We start from the raw sequence: 18,016 nt of genomic DNA on the forward strand, positions 1-18,016 counted from the left end.
ACTCATGACCACATTTTTTTGTTCCATTTTTTTTATTTTCCTCCTCTAAAACCTAGGTGCGTCTTGCAGTCCAAAAACTACAGCAGTAATTTTTTACATTTTAAAAATAACAAAAAGGAAAATTAGCTAGGATAATGGCTTGTTCACCATCATTATTAGAAAAGGCAAAGGGAACTAGTGCAAATTTCCCAGCTTTATAAAAACCCAGCCTCCTCTAACCTTGTGCCAAAACACAGCAGCCATTGGTTCTTCTAACAGCTCACTCTGAAAATGAAAATGGTAGAGACCAACAAAGCAGGAGAATGATATAAGAAGAGAGCAAAGTTGCCCTTTCCTCAGTTAAAAATGCAATGAAGAAATGTCAGTTAACAGGAACAGTGGAGATCAAGATAAGGTCTGGAATACCAAGCACCATTTTTGTAAAAGCTGCTTGTAGGATTGGTTGAGACACAAATAAGAACGCCCGCTTTACTGCAATAGACCATCAGAAAGATTTAGGAGACTCTGGAGTTTTCTACATTATCCTACTGTTCAGAGACACCTGCAGAAATATGACCTTCACGGAACAGTCATCAGAAGAAAACCTCTCCTGAGTCCTCACCATGAAATTCAGTGTCAGAAGCATGCAAAAGAACATTGAAACAAACCTGAAGCATTTTGTAAACAAGTCCTGTGGATAGATTGATGAGATTAAAATCTTGGCCACAATGATCAAAAGGTATGCGTGGAGAAAAAACAGCAAGAATTTCAGGAAAAGAACATCTTTCAAACAATTAAGCACGTTGAGGATAAATCATGCTTTGAGGTTGTGTTGCAGCCAATGGCACGGGGAACATTTTACGGGTAGCAGGAAGAATGGATTCAGTGAAAATTTCCACAAATTTTTGATGCACACAACACAAATGTAAAAAGCTGAAGGTGAAAAAGAGGATGGCTTCTACAAATGGATAATGATCCTAAACACACGTCAAAATCCACAATAGATGACCTCAAAAGGTGCAAGCTGAAGGGTTTACAGTGGCCCTCACAGTCCCTGATCTGAACATCATTCAAACTTTGTGGCTAGATTCTCAAAATAAAGGATAAAGACGAGCCAGGAATCTCACAGAACTGGAAGAATTGTCCAAGGAAGAAACAATGAAAATCCCTCATACAAGAATTGAAAGACTCTTGGCTGGCTACAAAAGTGTTGACAAGCTGTGATACTTTTAAAAGGGGGTGATAATAGGTACTAACCATGCAGGGTGCCCAAACTTTTGAGTCAGCCCGTTTCCCTTTTTGCAATGTTTAATAGGTAAAATAGGAAAGGTGCCACCTTTAACTTTAGTCCTTTTAGAGATCATTTCATCTTCAACTTGCTTAGCTGTCCACAACAACAGCAATTTTGACGAGGGGTGCCCAGACTTTCACATACCACTGTATATGCTTCATAAGTAGTACTGGAAGTAGTACTGTAGTAACCTTTTCCTGATGCATGAGGAGGATGAACAGGAGAGTCACTGACTAGATATCCAGTGGTCCAGAAGAACCAGAAGCAGTGGTTCCATCAGGGAGAGATACAAGTTGCTCTGTGTTATTGGTTACTTGTCTATGTGTGATGAAAGGATCGAGGCAGCGGAGACCAGATAACTGCACAATCTGCCATGTAGAGACGGGGCGACCCAGAGACCGACACATCAGACACGCCGCAGATGTAGGAATGGAAACAGAGGTAAGAGCCAAAACCGGGAGTGTCAGGGAAACTTACTAGAAACTTGCAGCTCTCTGGTGCCCCCTTACCCTACAGACCAATACGGATATTGACAGAGGATAAGAAAATGAGCACAGCTGTTCTAACGTATGTCGAATATTGCGGCACGTGATGTGACGGGATGTATATATACCACCGGTTCCTGATGGGAACATATATACACCATGATCCAGTCAACACCAAGTCTCAAACACCACATAAATACGAAAACTATGCTGCCACCACTGACCTCTTATAGGTGGGTCGGTCACCCGTTTGGTAGCGTGACAGGTATGACGCATCGATAAATGGGAGGAGAGATCCCAGAGAAATGATCCAGTACCACAGCATGGTGTTCAGCTGTCTCTACTGGCTCTGAATAATTGCCTAAGATGGACAATCCTGTTTTATGCTTCAGCCATAAAAACTAAGAACTCCCACTGTGCGGACCTCACATATGGGCTGTTTTCTGGCAGGTACACAGCTTTGAAAGTTATTGATAACTCCTTTTCTTACTATATTTGCCCTGAAACCTTACAGTCCACACACGGTATGTCTGTGATTTGCTGGTGGGCAGAAATTCATTTCCCAGGTTTCTAATGGCACTAAATGCCACAAAATGCTGCCATGCGTAATCCTTAGTGCCCAGATCCTGGAAAACTAATTTTTATGTTTCTCGGATTAGTGTGTAATATTGAATTGAACTTTGAGTGTTATGAAGACAAAGAGGTTTATTTTTCGGGGGGGGGGGGGGGGGAAGGGGATATGCATTCAGCTCTGCTAGTCCTGGCAGGCAATAAAACTCAGCATTCCAAGGGGATAGGGAGAGAGGGAGAGGGATATCGAGAGAGAGAACTTCAGGAAGGCCTTCAACTTAGTGTGGCACCCAGGACTATTCCTAAAACTGCTGGGGAGCGGAATAGGAGGCAAAACATATGGCATCATCCGAAGCTCCTACACTGAGAACAGTAGGCAGTGTGAAGGTCAAAGGAAGGAGGACGGCCTATTTCCAACAGAGTCAAGGAGTGAGACAGGGCTGCAGCCTCAGTCCAACGCTCTTTAACATCTACATCAATGAGCCGGCAGTGGCCCTAGAGTCCTCCTCAGAACCAGGACTCACCCTCCATGACACCCAGGTGAATTTTCTGCTGTATGCAGATGACCTCGTGCTGTTATCACCAACTGAGAAAGGCCTCCAAGATCATCTGAAAATCCTAGAGACCTTCAGCAGCACATGGGCACTGCCAATCAACGAGAAAAAAACTAATATCATGGTGTTCCAGAAAAGAAAGCAGAAACCCACTGGCCATCCTACCTTTATGATAGACAACCGTCCACTTACAGAAACCAACAGGTACACCTACATGGGCCTAGAACTCAGCCAGTCAGGGAGCTTCAAGCAAGCCATAGAGTTACTAAAAGACAAGGCATCCAAAGCCTTCTATGCCAACAGAAGGCGTCTTGTTGTGAACTCTATTTTTGGGCTCCCTCTAGTGGTCACAAGCGGTACTGTGTAGTGTTGTCTTTCTGCAGGTTGGCAGCATCAGCTGGTTCGTTATCCTTGGTTGGTTTCCTATTTAGCTCACCTGGATACTCAGTTCCTTGCCTGCTCTCAATGTATTCAGTGCTCTTCAGATTCCTTGTGACTACCTTGCTCCCAGTCTCTCCAAGACAAGCTAAGTTTTTGTTTGTTTATTTTTTGATTATCAGCATTCATCATGTTTCTTGTCCAGCTTGCTAAAATGTGATTTCCTCGCTTGCTGGTTGCTCTAGGGGACTGAGTTTTTCCCCCCACACCGTTAGTTGGTGCGGGGGTTCTTGAAATCTCAGTGTGGATATTTTGTAAGGGTTTTTTACTGACCGCACAGACCCCTTTTCTATTTTCTGCTATCTAGTATTAGTGGGCCTCATTTGCTGAATCTGCTTTCACCCCTGTGTATGTGCCTTCCTCTTACCTCACCGTTATTTGTTGGGGGCTACTATATCTTTGGGGATTATTTCTCTGGAGGCAAGTGAGGTCTTTCTTTCTCTCTAGGGGTAGTTAGTTCCTCAGGCTGGCTCGAGACGTCTAGAATTTTAGTCACGTTCACCGGCTACCTCTAGTGTGTTGGATAGGTTCAGATTTGCGGTCAGTCCAGTTTACCACCTCCCTAGAGCTTGTCCTATGTTTTGTTACTTAGCTGGAGTATTTTGTGATCCTCAACCACTAAGGATCATAACAGCGTCTGTACCATCTCAAGGCACCAGTAACCGTCTGGCTAAAAATCTTTGACTCCATCATTGCCCCAATCCTTCTGTACGGTAGTGAGGTCTGGGGCCCAGTCTCATACCCTAACTGGTCAAAGTGGGACACTGGGCCGACAGAAATATTCCACCTAGAGTTCTGCAAGCATCTTCTCCAAGTCCATCAAATAGCGCCTGCCGAGCAGAGCTGGGCAGATTCCCACTACACATCGCAATAAAGAAGAAGGCACTGTCATTCAAGGCTCATCTACAAAGTAGCAGTCCCAGCTCCTAGCATCACAAAGCCTCCCTACACCAAGAAGCCCCAGGAAGCCTCCTAAGAAAAAGTACCCAAAGCCGGTCTGACCAAGCCATCAACCTACATGGCCTGACAAAAGGTGAAATCCAGAAGATGGTACACAAAGTTAAAGAGGAATATCTCAGCATCTGGAGGAACGACCTAAACAAATCCAAGAAACTGACGATATACCAGAATCTACAGAGGGAGTACAAACTGGCCCCATATCTAGAGAAACTAGAAAACCTCAAGGATCGACAGATCCTGAGCCGGTACAGACTGAGCACCCACAGCATACTCATCGAATCCGGGCGGCACCGACAGAACTACAAGCCCTGAGAGAGCAGACTCCGCCAGCAGTTCCCCCAGGAGGCCGTGGAGGATGAGGCCCACTTCCTGCTGAGGTGCCCCAAATACTCCGCAGTGAGGGACACTCACTTCAAGAGACTGTCTGATCTCCTCCCAGACTTCACCTCCATGGTGGAGGAAGAGAAACCACCAATAATACTGGGGGAAGAGGAAAGTGCAGGCCGTAGCAGCGGAATATGTCATTGCCTGCCACAGACTAAGAGGAGCCTGATATGTCATGGACTCCTGTACCCCAACACTGGACATATCCCTATCCCCCAACTAAAGAGCCTGATATGTCATGGACTCCTATACCCCACCCTGGAAACATCCCCTATCCTCTAAAAGGAGTCTGATATATCCTGGACCTCTATATGCCTCCCTCCCCCACCCCCGTAATTTTACCATATGCTTTGGCAATGCTAACGTGTACTTAGTCCTGCCAGACAGACACTGTATGTAAGATTTGGTCCTACAGAAACCAATGGTGAGAAGAACAGTAGGTCAGCTCTGCTTGCGTCCCCAGAACAATGGAAGACAGTTCATATTTTCCTGATAACCGGGAGCTTCCACATGACCAGGTATTAACTCCTGTGTGTATGCCCTGCACATGACGAAAGAGGGTCCGACAAGACCCCAGTGTAGCCGGTGCCCACAGTGAGAATGTACAATACACACGTCTCTACTTACCTGGTGATGGACGAAACCGGAGCTCCTCCACCACAACGTCCGAGTACAGATCCCGGTGTCCTTCTACATAATCCCACTCCTCCACGGAGAAATAGAGAGCGACGTCCTGACACCTGAGAGGAACCTGACAACCAACGAGAGCGGCATCACCCAGAATCCTCCAGTGTATACTGTATAATCTCTCAGCAGTCTCCTCCCATCACCCAGAATCCTCCAGTGTATACTGTATAATCTCTCAGCAGTCTCCTCTCATCACCCAGAATCCTCCAGTGTATACTGTATAATCTCCCAGCAGTCTCCCCTCATCACCCAGAATCCTCCAGTGTATACTGTATAATCTCCCAGCAGTCTCCTCTCATCACCCAGAATCCTCCAGTGTACACTGTATAATTTCCCAGCAGTCTCCTCTCAGCACCCAGAATCCTCCAGTGTATACTGTATAATCTCCCAGCAGTCTCCTCTCCTCACCCAGAATCCTCCAGTGTATACTGTATAATCTCCCAGCAGTCTCCTCACCTCACCCAGAATCCTCCAGTGTATACTGTATAATCTCCCAGCAGACTCATCTCATCACCCAGAATCCTCCAGTGTAGCCTGTATAATCTCTAAGCAGGTGTATACTGTATAATCTCTCAGCAGTCTCCTCTCATCACCCAGAATCCTCCAGTGTATACTGTATAATCTCCCAGCAGTCTCCCCTCATCACCCAGAATCCTCCAGTGTATACTGTATAATCTCCCAGCAGTCTCCTCTCATCACCCAGAATCCTCCAGTGTACACTGTATAATTTCCCAGCAGTCTCCTCTCAGCACCCAGAATCCTCCAGTGTATACTGTATAATCTCCCAGCAGTCTCCTCTCCTCACCCAGAATCCTCCAGTGTATACTGTATAATCTCCCAGCAGTCTCCTCACCTCACCCAGAATCCTCCAGTGTATACTGTATAATCTCCCAGCAGACTCATCTCATCACCCAGAATCCTCCAGTGTAGCCTGTATAATCTCTAAGCAGTCTCCTCTCATAAACCAGAATCCTCCAGTGTATACTTTATAATCTCCCAGCAGTCTCCTCTCCTCACCCAGAATCCTCCAGTGTATACTGTATAATCTCCCAGCAGTCTCCTCTCATCACCCAGAATCCTCCAGTGTACGCTGTATAATCTCCCAGCAGTCTCCTCTCATCACCCAGAATCCTCCAGTGTATACTGTATAATCTCCCAGCAGTCTCCTCTCAGCACCCAGAATCCTCGAGTGTATACTGTATAATCTCCCAGTCTCCTCTCCACTTATCACCCAGAATCCTCCAGTGTACACTGTGTAATCTCCCAGCAGTCTCCTCTCCTCAACCAGAACCCTCCAGTGTATACTGTATAATCTACCAGCAGTCTCCTCTCACCATCCAGAATCCTCTAGTGTATACTGTATAATCTCCCAGCAGTCTCCTCTCATCACCCAGAATCCTCCAGTGTATACTGTATAATCTCCCAGCAGTCTCCTCACCTCACCCAGAATCCTCCAGTGTATACTGTATAATCTCCCAGCAGTCTCCTCACCTCACCCAGAATCCTCCAGTGTACCCTGTATAATCTCCCAGCAGTCTGCTCATTACCCAGAATCCTCCAGTGTACACTGTATAATATCCCAGCTGTCTCCTCATCACCCAGAATCCTCCAGTGTATACTGTATAATCTCCCAGCAGTCTCCTCTCATCACCCAGAATCCTCCAGTGTATCCTGTATAATCTCCCAGCAGTCTCCTATCATCACCCAGAATCCTCCAGAGTATCCTGTATAATCTCCCAGCAGTCTCCTCTCATCACCCAGAATCCACCTGTGTATCCTGTATAATTTCCCAGCAGTCACCTCTCCGGTCAGCAGTTTAGTGATCTTGTTTGTGACTTTTAAGATTTTCTCAAATATCGGAGAGTGCGAGGGTAGTTCTTGCACAGACTTTTGAAATTGAATGATGGGAGTCACACAGACTCTCGATGTCTTCGTCGTTACTGTGTAATCCTGTACATAGAAGAGAAATAGGCAAATGTAATGGAGATAGTGATAGAAATATAGAAGAGTTTACCTCTCCACTCAGCAGATAATAGAAATATAGGGATTTTTGTATAATCACCGTAAAATCCTTTTCTCTGAGCCATTCATTGGGGACACAGTCCGTGGGTGTATGCTGCTGCCACTAGGAGGCTGACAGTAAGTTATACAAAGAAAGTTAGCTCCTCCCCTGCAGTATACACCCTCCTGCTGGCTCTCAGCTAACCAGTTCGGTGCAAAAGCAGTAGGAGATCAATAACATATGAGCTTACAGTATGTCATATCATATATGAGAGTATAGCATGTCAGATTATAAAACAAGCATAAGCTAATAACAGGGTAGGAGCTGTGTCCCCCAATGAATGGCTCGGAGAAAAGGATTTTACGGTGAGTACACAAAAATCCCTATTTCTCCTTCGCCTCATTGGGGGACACAGACCGTGGGACATCCCAAAGCAGTCCCTGGGTGGGGACAACATCAGATCAGGCCCTGTGTAACCGCTACTTACAAGTGCGCCACCGCAGCCTGCAGAGTCCGCCTGCCCAGATTCCAATCTGTGGAAGTGTGGGAATTAAAGTGCTTCAAGAGTGTATGCGGACTGGATGAATCTGCAAGCTTGCAGGTGTGCCTTGTCGACGCCTGGTGCCTAGAAACCACGAGAGACAGGGAGATATGCCGACATCTAACACGGAAGGACACCTGAATGGTGGAAGGAATCCACCAGGCGAACAAGGCCGATGAAACGTCTAAACCCTTCCTGTAAACATCAGGAAGCCTTCCTCTTACCCTCAGGAAGCCCAAGATAAAGTGTCCAACCTTCTGAAGAATGCCGTCCTCGAGACGTACCTACTAAGAGCACTCGCTTCGTCCAGAATATGGGGAACTCATTCCATTTTGTGGACTGGTGCCTTGGTAACAAGGGACGGGGATGGCCTGAGGACAACCTTGCCTTGAAGGTAATAAGGGAAAAAAAGTCTGAAAGAACCGAGCAGCTAGCTCCGAAGACTCGTCAGGATGAGGATATAGCAGAGAAAAAAGGGTGCGACTTTCCCTGACAGTAAAGTCTGTCCGAATCAAAAAAGGAGTCTCCTGTAAGACTCCTAGGACCATTAAGATCCCCATGATCTAACGGTATGCGATAGGGAAGGACTACGTGTGAAAACTCCCTGCCAGAAAGTCCCTACTTGCAGTTTTGTTGCAGTAAGGCGGAAAGCTACTAGCTCCGCAAGCAAAAAACTGGTGTAGTCAGTGCGGATCTCCGAGGATCACTGGGGGCCCTTTTCTGCTTCCGAAAAGCTTTCGGAAGTAGTGGAAGAGGAGTTATGGAAACTGGTACCACGGAAGAACCAGAGCATGCAGTGCTATGGCTCTTGGATCTCGAGGCCGAATCACGAACTCGAGTACATTGGCGATCAGTCTGGACGCCATCCGATCTACAACTGGAGAGCTCCAGTGAAGGCAGATCTGATGGAAGACTGCCGGATGAAGCTCCCACTCACTTGAGGCGGAACCCTGACGGCTGAATATGTTTGCCACCCAGAGTACTACTCCTGGGATATGTACTGCCGAGATCACCGAATGATGGATCTCGGCCCATCTGAGAATGTGAGGTACCTCGGCCATGGAGGGTACCTGCTAGATGATTGATGTATGGCACAGCCGTGGCATTGTCCAATTGAATTCGGATGGGATGACCCGCCAGAAGGTTGTGGGCCTGCTGTAGGACTACCGTTCGGATCTCCAGAGCAATGATCGGGAGAAGAAGACTGGCATTGGTAGTTACTAATAACCATTGAACCGGAAGAAAGGCCCTGGATGAAGAAAGAGCTCAGAGACTACCGCCAAAGTCTGTTTGACTTGATGAAAACGAGCAGAGCGAAGGAAATGGCTTCCATTGCCGTCACCATTTTTCCTCAGTAACCTCCCAGCAAATCAAATGAAATGAGGGGATGAGTGAACAAGTGCGCAAGCTCCCTGTTGAGGGGCCATGACCTTGTGTCGAGGGAGAATTACCTGTTATGATCCGGTGACCTTGGAGCCGCATGAAACTTTCTCTGGAGTAGGTGGAAACTATACTGACCGCAAATCCTAAACTAACACCGCAACTAAAAGTAGCCGTGGGGTGTGCCTAACAAATCCTAGACACCTCGACACAGCCGGAGGACTAAATACCCCTATAGATGGAAATAGGAATACTACAGTACCTTGCCTCAGAGCAGAACCCCAAAGGATAGGCAGCCCCCCACGAATATTGACTGTGAGTAGTAGAGGAAAGACACGCAGGCAGAAAACAGGATTTAGCAAAAGAGGCCACTCTAGCTAAATAGGAAAGGATAGGACAGAATACTAAGCGGTCAGTATTAAAACCTTTCCAAAAATATCCACAGCAGATAATACAAAAAGTTCCACCATCTAACTAAAGACATGGAACGTATATCTGCAACTCCTGAGAATCCAACTAGACTGAGAAAATACTGACACAATCTAAGCTGGACAAGAAAAAACAAATGAATAGCACTGAACGGTAAAGCACACAGCATGTGTGCCACAAAAACAAAAACCAGACACTTATCTTTGCTGATTTGGCAGCAAGGCAGGAGGAACCAGACAGAGATCCAAACCTCCCAAAAACCATGGACAACTGGCAAGGACTAATGAATCCTGCACACCTAAATACCCCAGTCAGAACTGCAATCAGCAGATACACCTGACCAGGATTGCAACCCAGGGACAACTGCATTACCACCTACAACCACCGGAGGGAACCTCAAAGCAGAATTCACAACCCTCACCAGAGCCCCCAGGCCGATCAGGACGAGCCAGATGGAAGGCACGGACCAAATCATCAGCATGGACATCAGAGGCAAAAACCCAAGAATTATCCTCCTGGCCATAACCCTTCCATTTGACAAGGTACTGAAGCCTCCGCCTCGAAAAGTGAGAATCCAAAATCTTCTCAACCACATACTCCAACTCCCCATCAACCAACACAGGGGCCGGAGGATCAACAGAGGGAACAACGGGCACCACATATTTCCGCAATAAAGATCTATGGAAGACATTATGGATAGCAAAAGAGGCCGGAAGGGCCAATCGAAAAGACATCGGATTAATAATCCCAGAAATCCTATAAGGACCAATAAACCGAGGCTTAAACTTAGGGGAAGAAACCTTCATAGGAACATGACGGGAAGACAACCAGACCAGATCCCCAACCCGAAGCCAGGAACCAACACACCGACGACGGTTAGCAAAACGTTGAGCCTCCTCCTGAGACAACACCAAATTGTCCACCACATGAGCCCAAATCTGCTGCAACCTGTCAACCACAGAATCCGCACCAGGACAGTCAGAAGGCTCAACCTGCCCCGAAGAAAAACGAGGATGAAAACCAAAATTACAAAAGAAAGGCGAAACCAAAGTAGCCGAACTAGCCCGATTATTAAGGGCAAACTCGGCCAATGGCAAGAAAGCCACCAAATCATCCTGATCAGCAGACACAAAGCATCTCAAATAAGTTTCCAAAGTCTGATTAGTTCGCTCGGTCTGGCCATTTGTCTGAGGATGAAATGCGGAAGAAAAAGACAAATCAATGCCCAGCCTAGCACAAAAGGCCCGCCAAAACCTAGAAACAAACTGGGAACCTCTGTCAGACACAATATTCTCCGGAATACCATGCAAACGAACCACATGCTGAAAAAACAACGGAACCAAATCAGAAGAGGAAGGCAATTTAAGCAAAGGCACCAAATGAACCATCTTAGAGAACCGGTCACAAACAACACAGATAACCGACATCCTCTGGGAAACCGGAAGATCAGAAATAAAATCCATAGAAATATGCATCCAGGGCCTCACAGGGACCGGCAATGGCAAAAGCAACCCACTAGCACGGGAACAACAAGGCTTGGCTCGCGCACAAGTCCCACAGGACTGCACAAAAGAACGCACATCACGTGACAAAGAAGGCCACCAAAAGGACCTACCAACCAAATCTCTGGTACCAAAAATACCAGGATGGCCAGCCAACACAGAACAATGAACCTCAGAAATCACTCTACTAGTCCATCTGTCAGGAACAAACAGTTTCCCCACTGGACAGCGGTCAGGTTTGTCAGCCTGAAATTCCTGAAGAACCCGTCGTAAATCAGGGGAAATGGCAGAAAGGACCACCCCTTCTTTCAGAATGCCGACCGGTTCAAGGACCTCAGGAGAATCAGGCAAAAAACTCCTAGAGAGGGCAACAGCCTTAATATTCTTAGAACCCGGAAGATACGAGACCACAAAATCAAAACGGGAAAAAAACAAGGACCATCGAGCCTGTCTAGGATTCAGCCGTCTGGCAGACTCGAGGTAAATCAGATTCTTATGATCGGTCAAGACAACAATACGGTGCTTAGCTCCCTCAAGCCAATGTCGCCACTCCTCAAACGCCCACTTCATAGCCAACAACTCCCGATTGCCGACATAATAATTGCGTTCAGCAGGCGAAAACTTACGGGAAAAGAAGGCACACGGTTTCATCAAGGAACCAACAGAATCCCTCTGAGACAAAACGGCCCCTGCCCCAATCTCAGAAGGGTCAACCTCAACCTGAAATGGAAGAGAAATATCTGGTTGGCGCAACACTGGGGCAGAAGTAAATCGGTGTTTAAGCTCCTGAAAGGCAGAGACAGCCGCAGAGGACCAATTTGCCACATCAGCGCCTTTCTTCGTCAAATCGGTCAAGGGTTTAACCACGCTGGAGAAGTTAGTAATGAAACGGCGATAAAAATTAGCAAAACCCAAAAATTTCTGAAGGGTCTTCACGGATGTGGGTTGAATCCAATCATGAATGGCCTGAACCTTAACCGGATCCATCTCTATAGATGAGGGAGAAAAAAATGAAGCCCAAAAAAGAAACCTTCTGCACCCCAAAGAGACACTTAGACCCCTTCACAAACAAAGCATTATCACGAAGGATCTGAAATACCATCCTGACCATTCCACATGAGACTCCCAATCATCGGAAAAAATTAAAATATCGTCCAAATATACAATCAAGAACTTATCAAGATAAGTCCGGAAGATATCATGCATGAAGGACTGAAAAACAGATGGAGCATTAGTGAGCCCAAATGGCATCACAAGGTATTAAAAATGGCCTTCGGGCGTATTAAATGCAGTTTTCCATTCATCACCCTGCTTAATACGAACAAGATTATATGCCCCCCGAAGGTCAATCTTCGTAAACCAACTAGCCCCCTTAATCCTAGCAAACAAATCGGAAAGCAGAGGTAAAGGGTATTGAAACTTGACCATGATCTTATTCAAGAGGCGATAATCAATGCAGGGTCTCAAGCAGCCATCCTTCTTAGCAACAAAAAAAAATCCCGCTCCCAACGGTGAAGAAGATGGCCGAATATGCCTTTTCTCCAAAGACTCCTTAACATAACTCCGCATGGCGGTATGTTCAGGCACAGACAGGTTGAAAAGTCAGCCCTTAGGAAACTTACAGCCTGGAATCAAGTCAATCGCACAATCACAGTCCCTGTGCGGTGGAAGGGAACTGGACTTGGGCTCATCGAATACATCCTGAAAATCAGACAAAAACTCTGGAATTTCAGAAGAGGAAGAAGAGGAGATTGACATCAAAGGAACTTCATTATGAACCCCCTGACAACCCCAACTAATCACAGATATAGACTTCCAATCCAACACAGGATTATGTACCTGCAACCACGGAAAACCCAGCATGATAGCATCATGCAAATTATGCAACACCAGAAATCGACAATCTTCCTGATGGGCTGGCACCATGCGCATGGTCACCTGTGTCCAAAACTGGGGCTTATTTTTAGCCAAAGGTGTAGCATCAATGCCCCTTAAAGGAATAGGGTTCTGCAAAGACTGCAAGGGAAAACCACAACGCCTGGCAAACTCAAAGTCCATTAAGTTCAAGGCGGCGCCTGAATCCACAAACGCCATAACAGAAAATGATGACAATGAGCAGATCAAGGATACAGATAACAGAAATTTAGGTTGTACAGTACTGATGGTAAATGAACTAGCGATCCTCTTTGTACGCTTAGGGCAGACTGAAATGACATGAGAAGCATCACCACAATAATAACACAACCTATTCTGACATCTGAATCCTTGTCGTTCCGTTCTAGACAGAATCCTATCACACTGCATTGGCTCAGGCATCTGCTCTGAGGACAACGCCACAGCGCGCACAGTTCTCCGCTCCTGCAAGCGCCGATCAATCTGAATGGCCAGAGACATAGAATCACTCAGACCGAAAGGTGTAGGAAACCCCACCATAACATCTTTAATGGATTCAGAAAGACCCTTTCTGAAAATTGCCGCCAAAGCATCATCATTCCATTTAGTCAACACAGACCATTTTCTAAATTTCTGACAATACAATTCTGCCGCCTCTTGAACCTGAGACAGGGCCAACAAGGTCTTCTCCGCTTGATCCACAGAATTCGGTTCATCATATAATAATCCTAAAGCCTGAAAAAAGGCGTCTACATTAAGCAAGGCTGGATTCCCAGATTCCAGGGAAAATGCCCAATCCTGAGGATCGCCACGCAGCAGGGAGATGACGATTTTAACCTGCTGAATGGAATCACCAGAGGATCGAGGTCTCAGAGCAAAAAACAGTTCACAGTTGTTTTTAAAACTCAAAAATTTGGACCTGTCACCAAAAAACAAATCAGGAGTAGGAATCTTAGGCTCTAAAACCGGAGTCTGAACAATATAATCAGAAATACCCTGTACCCTAGCAGCAAGCTGGTCTACACGAGAAGCTAATTCCTGAACATCCATGCTAGCACAAGACTCCTCAGCCACCCAGAGAAAAAGAGGGAAGAAAAGACAAAGCAGAAAAAAAAATGGCTCAACACCTTTCTTCCCTTCTTCTGAGATGCATTTAACTCATTATTGGCCAGTTGTACTGTTATGATCCGGTGACCTTGGAGCCGCATGAAACTTTCTCTGAAGTAGGTGGAAACTATACTGACCGCAAATCCTAAACTAACACCGCAACTAGAAGTAGCCGTGGGGTGTGCCTAACAAATCCTAGACACCTCGACACAGCCGGAGGACTAAATACCCCTATAGATGGAAATAGGAATACTACCTTGCCTCAGAGCAGAACCCCAAAGGATAGGCAGCCCCCCACGAATATTGACTGTGAGTAGTAGAGGAAAGACACACGCAGGCAGAAAACAGGATTTAGCAAAAGAGGCCACTCTAGCTAAATAGGAAAGGATAGGACAGAATACTAAGCAGTCAGTATTAAAACCTTTCCAAAAATATCCACAGCAGATAATACAAAAAGTTCCACCATCTAACTAAAGACATGGAACGTATATCTGCAACTCCTGAGAATCCAACTAGACTGAGAAAATACTGACACAATCTAAGCTGGACAAGAAAAAAACAAATGAATAGCACTGAATTGTAAAGCACACAGCATGTGTGCCACAAAAACAAAAACCAGACACTTATCTTTGCTGATTTGGCAGCAAGGCAGGAGGAACCAGACAGAGATCCAAACCTCCCAAAAACCATGGACAACTGGCAAGGACTAATGAATCCTACACACCTAAATACCCCAGTCAGAACTGCAATCAGCAGATACACCTGACCAGGATTGCAACCCAGGGACAACTGCATTACCACCTACAACCACTGGAGGGAACCCAAAAGCAGAATTCACAACAATTACCATCCTTCTGGAAGTGTGCAGGATCATCCTCAAAAAGGATATCTTCTGTTGTGTATTCCGTTCTTGGGCTCCCTCCGGTGGTTGTAAATGGCGCTTTTGTGAATTCTGCCCTTGGGCTCCCTCCGGTGGATTTAAGTGGAACTGCTGCTCCTTGGATTTACCTTAGTAGCTGCTTCCACTGATCGTCTCTCCTGCTCTGCTATTTAGCCTGGCTCTGATCTTCAGCCAGTGCTAGCTGTCAATGTTTCTTGGTTGGATTCAGATCTCTCCTTGGATTTCCTTGATAGTCGGTCCAGTTCAGCAAAGATAAGTCCTTGCATGTTCATTTGTTGTCCACTTGCTGTGGACTTAATCGTCCAGCTCATTTTATGTTTGCTCTAGTCCAGCTTGTCAGTATTCTATATTCAGTTAAGCTGGAAGCTCTGGGGAAGCAGATTTGCCCTCCACACCGTTAGTCAGGTGTGGAGATTTTTTGTAAACTCTGTGATGGATTTTTCTAGCTTTTAATACTGACCGCACAGTATCCTTTCCTATTCTGTCTATCTAGTTAGAAGTGGCCTCCTTTGCTAAATCCTGGTTTCATTCTGTGTATGTCATTTCCCTCTCCACTCACAGTCCATATTTGTGGGGGGCTGTCTGTCCTTTGGGAATTTTCTCTGAGGCAAGATAGCTTTCCTGTTTCCATCTTTAGGGGTAGTTAGTTCTCCGGCTGTGACGAGGTGTCTAGGGAGTGACAGGAACATCCCACGGCTACTTCTAGTGTTGTGTTAGGTTCAGGAACTGTGGTCAGTAAAGATACCATCTCCTCAGAGCTCGTCCCATGTTGCTCCTTAACCACCAGGTCATAACAATCTGCTGGGCTGGAAATGAGGAGAACTTGTCTAAGTTTAGCTGCTAGCCCAGGTGAGAGGGTATCGCAAGTGATATAGATGACTCAGCGTAGTCCTGGAAGAGCGGCTAGACAGTCGAGCAAACAGGGCAGGACGACCACGCCTCTAGGGTGCAAGAGGAACATGACAGCCGCCGTGACCCTTGCGAACACTCTGGGTGCGGTAGCAAGGCCGAAGGACAAGGTCGTGACTTGAAAATGCTGTTCACGAATGGAAAAGCGAAGGAGATTTTGAAGAGGGTAAGCATTCCGAATGTCGATGGATGCTAGAAACTGCACCTTTTTCTGTTGAAGTAATGGCTGAGCGGAGGAACTCTATTCGAAGAAAGAGAACCTTGTGAAAGGTTGTAAGAAGTTTGAGGTCCAGGATCAGTCTTACTTTTCGTTCCCCTTTTTTGGAAGCAAGATCCCTTAGATCTAGACTGTCCTGGACAACCCTACCACTGCTGGTTGGAGCTGTAGGAACGTACGATCCGTTGTTAGTCTTCCGCTCAAAAGATTTGATTGGCCAGTTATACTGTCTTCAGAAAAAGGTTACTGGTGTGAATTAAAGTAGTTAAGGTCTCCAGCCAGGAGACCATTGCTGCAGCAATCCATGCGGCAGCTAGGGAGGGTAGAGCGCTGGACCCGAAGCTGCAAAGCGTAACAAACCAGATTTACTATCTGACAGTCCGTGGCATTTTCAATTGATGACATCTGGCAGGGATACTGGTAGGTATACCACAGGAGATTCTACCCGGTTAATCTGCCAAGTGGCAGAATGCGCGGCTGCATCCAGCAAGTCATAGTCTCTTGCCATCGCCGCTCTCTTTTGATGATGCAGAGTTAAAAAATTAGGAAATCTCGATCCACCATCCTCTTAACAGGGAAGTGGAGAGGGATCATCCACCTTCTTGCATCTGCTTTTAAATAGTGGTGATGTAGAGGGGGGTGCTCAGATGCCAGAAAAGGTTGCCTCTGAACATCCACAGAGTTCAGGTCTCCGGGTGGACAGGACAGGTTGTCTGGCGTTAGGCCTGAATGCAGAAGAGGATACATGGAGGCGACACTCCGTGTGCTCGTCTGTTGATGGTGTGGGGAGATCGGTGCCCTTTAAAAGACCCGTCACCCTTAAAAATCAGACTAGGCATGGCATCCTATGTAGAGGCTTCTGTCAAGTGAATCGCATATCCGGACTGGATGGCAAATGCTCTACGAGGGAGTTTAGTCTCCTTATGAGAGACACTGCGTAGTCCAGAGCAGGACTGGAGTCCTCGTCAATGTACAGAGATAGGTTGATGATATAAATAGGCAAGTTCATCATTTACTGAAGCTCTGGCAAGTCCATGTCCAAGGCAATATCCGATCTATATTCAGTCTTGTTCTCAGCAAAACCTTGGAGAGAGATCATGAAATGAAAACTTCCGTTTTCTAGATGTCTGTACGTTTCTAAACGCCTGTACGTTTCTAGAATACTCGTGGCCCCTGCTAGCCGACGGATCACATATAGGAGAGGGACCATGTATATCGGTCCTGCGAGAACTCCGAGCCTTGGAGGGATCACGGAGGGATTCAATCTCTTGGTCAGAGAAACCATGGTTTGCGGCAGTGATGAAGTCCACTGAGGGAACTAGGTACACTGGGATAAACTGGGAGCAGCGGCGGAGGGCTCCTGAACTCATTCGGCTTCGGATTGGTCATGTGCCTTTATGACCAGGGAATACTGGTCGTGTGCCTTTAAGACCAGGGAATACTGGACATGTGCCTTTAAGACCAGGGAATACTGGTCATGTGCTTTTAAGACAAGGGAATACTGGTCATGTGCCATGTTGCAGAGTCGTTGTGCCCCTTTAATACAAAGTCTTCGCCCCTGTGTGAGCCGGACGGGTGGACCAAGATGGCCACCGGGAGTTGCTGTGGTGATAAAATCTCGCAGAGAGCAAGAAGCACCAATTCGGGGGGCAGAGCCACAGGCACGATGTGGGCGGAGCCTCGAGACTTCCATGAATAGGCCCAAGCCGGGGCCTAAATTTCTGCAGCCGGCGGTAGCGATAACACAGCGGTAGAAGTGAGGGGTGTTGCAGTGGCCGATAAAATTG

General features: G+C 46.5%; 1 protein-coding gene across 3 annotated transcripts in view; it reads right to left on the reverse strand.

The window, feature by feature from the left end:
• LOC143808882 (uncharacterized) overlaps positions 1 to 18,016 on the reverse strand; it is a 459,352-nt gene that overhangs the window by 57,701 nt on the left and 383,635 nt on the right. For 2 of the 3 annotated variants that reach the window (XM_077292049.1, XM_077292050.1), the window contains exons 3-4: positions 7,149 to 7,298; positions 5,289 to 5,412 (exon numbers count right to left, since the gene is read on the reverse strand). The exons of the other annotated variant lie outside the window; for it this stretch is intronic. In XM_077292049.1, the coding sequence (XP_077148164.1) occupies positions 5,289 to 5,412; positions 7,149 to 7,298 (274 nt within the window). The remainder of the gene's footprint in view (positions 1 to 5,288; positions 5,413 to 7,148; positions 7,299 to 18,016) is intronic. 3 annotated transcript variants of the gene reach the window in all.

This window comes from Ranitomeya variabilis, chromosome 2 (genome assembly GCF_051348905.1).
Source record: "Ranitomeya variabilis isolate aRanVar5 chromosome 2, aRanVar5.hap1, whole genome shotgun sequence".
Classification (NCBI taxonomy): Eukaryota; Metazoa; Chordata; class Amphibia; order Anura; family Dendrobatidae; genus Ranitomeya; species Ranitomeya variabilis.